The sequence below is a fragment of the Xiphophorus hellerii genome, chromosome 20, assembly GCF_003331165.1.
Source record: "Xiphophorus hellerii strain 12219 chromosome 20, Xiphophorus_hellerii-4.1, whole genome shotgun sequence".
NCBI lineage: Eukaryota > Metazoa > Chordata > Actinopteri > Cyprinodontiformes > Poeciliidae > Xiphophorus > Xiphophorus hellerii.
In genome coordinates, this window is record NC_045691.1 from 25,859,230 (window position 1) to 25,866,024 (window position 6,795).

The 6,795-nt window shown below is 38.9% G+C and overlaps 1 protein-coding gene across 1 annotated transcript; it reads right to left on the reverse strand.

Annotated features, from left to right (window-relative positions):
• Positions 1 to 388: 388 nt before the first annotated feature.
• LOC116711255 (opioid growth factor receptor-like) lies at positions 389 to 4,048 on the reverse strand. The gene is made up of 8 exons (XM_032550663.1): positions 3,487 to 4,048; positions 2,187 to 2,249; positions 2,073 to 2,108; positions 1,917 to 1,971; positions 1,597 to 1,675; positions 1,455 to 1,521; positions 1,231 to 1,379; positions 389 to 1,136 (listed from the first exon to the last, which is right to left on the reverse strand). Exons 1-8 carry the CDS (start codon positions 3,979 to 3,981, stop codon positions 842 to 844), a joined length of 1,239 nt encoding a protein of 412 aa, XP_032406554.1. The 5' UTR covers positions 3,982 to 4,048; the 3' UTR covers positions 389 to 841.
• Positions 4,049 to 6,795: the final 2,747 nt, after the last annotated feature.

A 6,795-nucleotide genomic window follows, 5' to 3' on the forward strand; every position in this document is an offset into this window, starting at 1 on the left:
GGTTTAATAAAATCGTAACAGGACTTTATTGGAGTCCTGTTTTGTCGTTTACAAAATAGAATACAATTCTCATTTGTATTTTTGATATACGTGGGTTATGTTCTCAAGAGTGTCTAAACACCCAGACATTTATATTTGTGACCCCAGCTTTATCTTATCTCAAATATGATGGAAGCAACATCCTACTTGCTGTGTCCTCTACCAACTTTAAACACGACATCTTGTAGGTTTGCCTTTTTTTTTTAAAGCTCATTTCTTGCCATTGTTCCATGAAGGAAAGATTCATGGAGTCCCTAACTAAAGCAAAGCATACATCATCAGAAAAACGTGCAGAAACACTGCACGTTTTTTCACTACGGTCCTGGATTTCAATTCAAATGACTCGGGGTTATGGAGTACAGTTTTATTGTTTTGATGAAGAAAAGGCGTGAATTACGATTCAAGAACTGTAGACATTTCAATTCTGAAAATCAAACCAAGAAACGATAGATATATTTTTTGTAAAAAATCCAGTTTATGCCCACCTTTTTGCTTAACTACTGTAAAGTACTTTATTTGTCTGAGTTATTGAAGCCACTTAGTGCAAAACACACACATTCAGTGCATAAGAGCAGTAAGAATAAGTAAACAACTGGAAAAATTGCAAACATGAGTAATAGGTGTTAAACATCAACAAAAACTGCCTTCAACTCAATCTTCACTTTACAGTGGAGATTAATAAACTGTAAACTCCAATACTTCACAGACATAAATCTTTTCAACAAGTGTTTTAACAGGTTGTGCATTGCATTTTTTTTCCTTAGTGCCAGCCATTTCCTTCTAAATTAAACTGGTCCTGTTGCTACCGAGCTCTTGACCATGCGTCCTGGATTTTCTTCGGGCACCACACAAACGGTTCTCTGTCGTCGTCGTGGTTGTAGTGATAGTAGGCGAACTTGAGAAGCTTCCTGCGTTCTTGCTTATCGAGAACAGCAAACACGAAGTAGCTGAGGGCGCTGTCTTTGACCTCCTGAAGTTCACGGTTGACCAGAGTCTCTTCCAGGAAGAACCGAACCAGAGGGACTTGGTAGTGACGGTAACCAAGAGTTCCCAGGCACTTCAGGATGCGGGTGATGCGCAAGTTGTTGTGTGTGTGACTAAAAAAAAAAAGGTCAAAGGATTAAAATTTGGATGAAATTGTAGCTAAAATACACAGATTTTTGTTTTTGGTCAAATGCGTAAATTGCTCACTTGTTTAGATTCTGGAACCTGTCAATCCAGTGCTCTGCTCTTGCTACCTCTCCTGTTTCCTCATTTTCTAACTTAATGCCATAAAAATCCAACATGAGCTTGTAAGACTTCAGTAGATTCTCCCTTGCAGTTGTACTACCAAGAAAATCCTGAAGGAAATGCAAAAACTATGTGAAAACCTGTGTGACACGTTTGTTCAAATAGTATATTTTATTAAGCATTACCTGAATTTCCTGCTTTGTTAGTGTTTTTGCTTCATAGTTTACCCCGGGTTCCTGCAGAGGAAACAGCCTTTCAAAGACAAATTGAATTACAAAATGGAACTTCAGGTCTTCCTTCCAATCTTTACATCATATAGTACCTTACCACTGAATATAGCTGTGCGTACGCTCCAGTTTGGCATACTTTCCTTTCCAGTCATTGTGGAACTGACCAATGTAGATCCCTGATAACAAACACTAAGGTTAGCAAACAGAAATCAGTATTTATATAAGCTTTAAAAAAAAGGCCACATAAATATTTCATTTATCATGAGAAAATATCCAGACCAGTGTGAAAAAATAATTGGCCTCCTTGTTAAACCATGAATTGTCTTTGACTAAACACACTTTTGGTTTCACTACTGACACAACTCAACAATTAAGAAATCACTTCAACAGCCACATCAGGTGTTAGTGGAGGCCTACCGTCTGGTAAAGATGGTGTTTCCCCGAGGTAGAAGCTCAGATTGGGGTTTTCATCCTATTCAGGAAAGACACATTTTGATTTGGAATGCTTTTTCACAAAAAAAATTAAAATAAAAAAAATGTCACTTTTAAAACAGGTGCAGGCGTGTTACGTACATTTTCTTCCTCATAGCGTCGTGTCCGGTGAAGGTTCTGTGGGGAAAAAATAAGTTGGAGCTAATTGTAGAAGTACAACAATGCTGTCTGTGGCTTTGTGCGTGTTAAACTCACTGGGTAGTCATGCCTGTAGTTCTGCATGTCTTTTGCAGCATTTTCAAACCTGATGAACTTGTACTGCAGAAGAAAACACAGTGATGTCATTGAATTAACCCTTGGCTCAGCTCTCCGTATTTAACAAAAATACATAATCGCTGTAAAAAAATTTTTTTTAGAGTGTTACATGTTAACTATTAAAGTTATTTGATATTTTTAAAATCGGGCATGTTATAATATAATGCTGCTCAGTAACAAATAAATTGTATCAAATTATTAAGTGGTTATAATTTAACTGAAATGACGGTTTAGTCAGCAGTTATTCTAAAGATTTCCATAAAGAGTAGTAAGAAGGACATATTTTTATGAATTGTGAAATAAACGAATATAAATTTAGCAAAAGTTAAAACCGGCTATAAGACCAAGGAAAACATGCTGGAACGACAATCTAATGTTATATTCACCGTTAGCTTGTTATTAACAACAGCGCTAATGCTAACGCCAAACTAGCTAGCATGCGGCGCTTCTTATCTACGCATCTTAGCTGCCGTTGTCAGGGCAAAGCTTGACCTTTGACCTTGCTAGATAAGATTTAAAATGCTCGGCACTATTTGAAAAGAGATTTATGCCTTATTTACATAATTTATCACTGGAGGACGAAGCCTTGAGAAAAATGAGCTGAGTGATAAATGTAAGATTTCTCTGAATTTCAGTTACATTTGAGATTTTTTTGACACCCGATTAAAAATAAATTATAACAAAAAATACCAGCTTTATTACTGAACATCTACATGGCTGAATAATGACGCCTTCATTTTTTAAAATTCTATTGGTTCAATCTTTGTAGATTTTTTTTTTCTCAGCACAATGGTAAAAACTGTGTCCCTTTATTTTATTGATACAAATTGTGGCTCCAAAACAATAATTACGCCCCGATTCCTCAGGCAAACCACAGAGCAAACATTTATAAATAAAAGTACATGAATAAAAATTAGATTTGGACATACAAAGTAATTTATAAGGCCTAAAATCAGGAATATTAAACAAGATTTCTGTATGACTAGTTAAACTGAACTCATTCTTTTAGACACCTCTTAAAATATTTATTAAAGTGTTTTATAATATCTTCCAATCAAAAACGTACATTAAAATCTACAGTAACAACATGCTTGCAAACTGTTCCAGCACCTTCAGTAGGTTGAGTCGAGCAGTTTCTTTTTATGAGTGCAGGAAATGAACGCAGAGCAGAAGACCTGACGTGACACTGCAGCTGAAAGGAGCTGCATAATAAATAAAGTTGTAGACAGGTTAAACTCACAGCTCTGTTCCTTCTAGTCTGGTAGGCCTTCCTTCTTGGGGGCCCCTCATTCTCAGGCTCATGTTCCCAAGTTGAATCATATTCGCAGTAGAAATCATCCGTTTCGTCGACTCGATATTCATTTCCGGTGAACTCACCCTCTACCTTAACCTCTGGAGGCTTGTTCAGTGTTTCGGGGGCCTCGCAGTTTGGAGCCCTGCTGTAGGGACCCCCCCTGCTCCCCTCCTCCTCATCCGAAGAATACCTGCTCCTCGACTGGTTGCTCTCACTCGGCTCATTTCTGCTGCCTCGCCAAGTCAACGCGGCGAAGTTTTGGACTCTTGCGCACCACAATCGAGCTCGTCTGCAGAGGAACTCGACACCCGGTATCCGCAAAATCCAGGACCACAGTGGAGGCAGAGGTTGAAATAACCACCTGAGGAAAACACAACACAGGTCGAAAAAGTTGGAGACCTTGCGTCGAGCGCGACGGTACATGTTTGACAAGCTCTCCATGCCAGCCGACAGCACATCGGTTTCGCTTTCTCCCACAGTTCACTTTGCAGAAATCGAAACTGAACTTTCTAACAACTCCCACAAATGAACCCGTCATGTGTGTGTGGCATGGCTTCACTTAGTGTGACAAATTAAATTACTTAAAAGTCCAGTTGGTTTTTTGTCGAATTGCAAAAGATTTTTAGACATTAAAATGTTTCCCAGGTCCATCTAATTGAATTAGAATATTTACTATCAAAATGTGGTTAAAGTCTTAAGATTTGAATTTTCGGTGGGCAGTGAGCGTCTGACGAGGACTGCTGACTAGAATCACAGCAGAAATGATGTCTGTTCTTGCGTAATATCCCTTTTCAAGCAACAAAGAATCATGATTGTCCGTGAACTACCCTCCATGTGCATGTGACACGAATCATCTCCAAATCGAAATCAGCTAATTCACTAGGGATACTCAGGGCCAAGGCCTAAAAGAAAATCAGCACCGGTTTGTCTCCAAAAGAGAAGTAAATATAAACTCAAAGTTTAGTTGTGCTTTCACAAAAAAAAAGAAATATGCTAGAAATATAACACTGTCTGGTGAAGTATTATATATATATATATATATATATATAGTATTCAGTTGAATAATCTCCTACTTGATTTTGTATTGATTGTAAATCCCTATCCATCAATTAGTTAACCTCCGAAACAGCTCACCCTCGCGAATACCAAGCTATATTAAAACATTTATTTGAAGTACCTTCTTCTAATGAATTATAATACAGTTAGTTTACTTAATGAGCACTAGCTGTAAATTGATACCAGGCATCTAACAATTCTAATGAATTAAGTAGGCAAAACTCTTGGCACCCATTTGCACAAAATGACCCCATTTTGGAGATTATTTTGATAAAATGTCATGATGACTATTTGCTGTTTCATAAGATACGGGCAGTCCACTGTCACTTAAGAAAATCCAAGTGATGCTAACTTTTGCATCGAAGAGAAATTTACCTGCAAAGCCAATGCACACTTTTTACACCATCGTGCCGCAGCTTTATCTACGAGACAAAGATATTTTGCCTCCACATGCTTTATGATCCTCATTACCGCCTGTCTTATCTCGCGCGCTGTCCCCAGGTGCTATCTATGTCAAGATAGCATCATGCTCACAGTAGGCCTCGCTGCCTCATTTCCCATAAAAAATGGCACACGGAGGGAAGAGCGTGGAGGCTTCAGTCAGTGAACATCCTGCTCTTAATGTCTTCCTGTGGAAGATAAAGGGCTGGTCGAACTCTGCCGCGGAGCAGAGAGATACCAGATAACGCAGCGTCATCGCTTCATCAATACAGCTGCAGGCTCTTTGTGGTTATAGCTTCAGCTATGCAGATCAAAAATCACCTGGCTACCTCTGGGTAAAAAAAACAAACAAAAAACACCACAACTGTAATATGTGATTTTTGTTTTAAAGGGGCAGAATTATTGATTTGAGCTTTACATGACGTCATAATGTTAATCCCACATCAAAAACATACCTAGAGTGTTACTTTGAGTCTTTCATGCATGTTTAAGAACTCTTGTAATCTCCCACGGCAACGATTCAGCTGTGCAAAAAAAACGCCTGGGTGGACCTAGCCCCGCCTTCAAGGCGTAGCTCCTCCTCGGAGCTGCAGTTTTCACGCTTCTGCCTCAGAGAGCCTCTGTGCTAGATTTGTGCCAAAACACATTTGAAGTTGGTTTACTTCGGCATGTTTTTTGGAAATGTGAAATAAAAATGTGTCTGTTTTAGTTTGGTCAGCACCTGGTTGGCCTTGAAACTCTCCCCTGGATGCCATTTTGGTGTCTCTAGCTGTGCTTCCGTTAACCGTGTCATTGCACAATTTGGCATTTGGAAAATAAATTTGCATAACGGAAACGTGCCAATTAAGAAAAAAAAAAGTTTTTTGATAAAAAGCTTTGAATAAGGTGGCCATTTGGCCGTATTGGAGCTGATTTATTTCGCAAAACTGCATTGGTAGCACTTGTTTGTTTTTTTCAAACTAGTCAAACGATCAGCAACCGGATGTTGCCACTGGCGCAAACCACGAAGAAGAAGTTGACAGGAAGTGATTGGAGGATGATGGGGCAGTACGTTTTTTTAATCACTTATCCCGGGAACAAGCTTATTGACGTGTGACTTTAATTACGTCTCTTATTTAATGGAATCACCGCAATTGCGAAATTGTGTTTTTTCGACATTAGCCTAGAAAACTGACAAAGTTTTGTTTTTGTTTGTAATGGAAACGCAGATACTGTTTAGTCGTTGAATCGTTAACACCGACCAGAAGCAAGTGAGGCCTGCGGTGCTTCAGGTGTTGTCCTGCTTCGGTGACCTGCGGGATAAATCGTTGAAGTGCTCTTAGAGAAATTTGGTTGGCCGGCTGCTCGAGGGTTCACCACAAATCTGTTTCTCTCCGTTAGCGGTTATTGTCTCTTTGTAACCCTTTCTGGATGGATCAAACCGATGTCAGCGACTGCTTCTCATCTATTTCTTTAGATTGTGTTGCTTTGTGAGACCTTTTAGCCTGCTTCATGTTGCTGTTGAAGTTATTTTTTATCCTTCTTCAGGTCTGGCTCTAATCAGGCTTGGGTGCAGCTAGTGAAACTCCACCAAAAATTAGGTAAAGTCACAATTTAACAAGGAGTGCACTTACTTTTTCACACAGACCCAGATCAGTGTAGGTATTTTGTCCCCCCCTATTAAATTAAATCATTATTAAAATAAGACAGAATTTTGTATTTACTCTGGTTATTTTTGTCTGACAATCGGTAAAATTAAGTGTGAGAGCAAATAGTCTA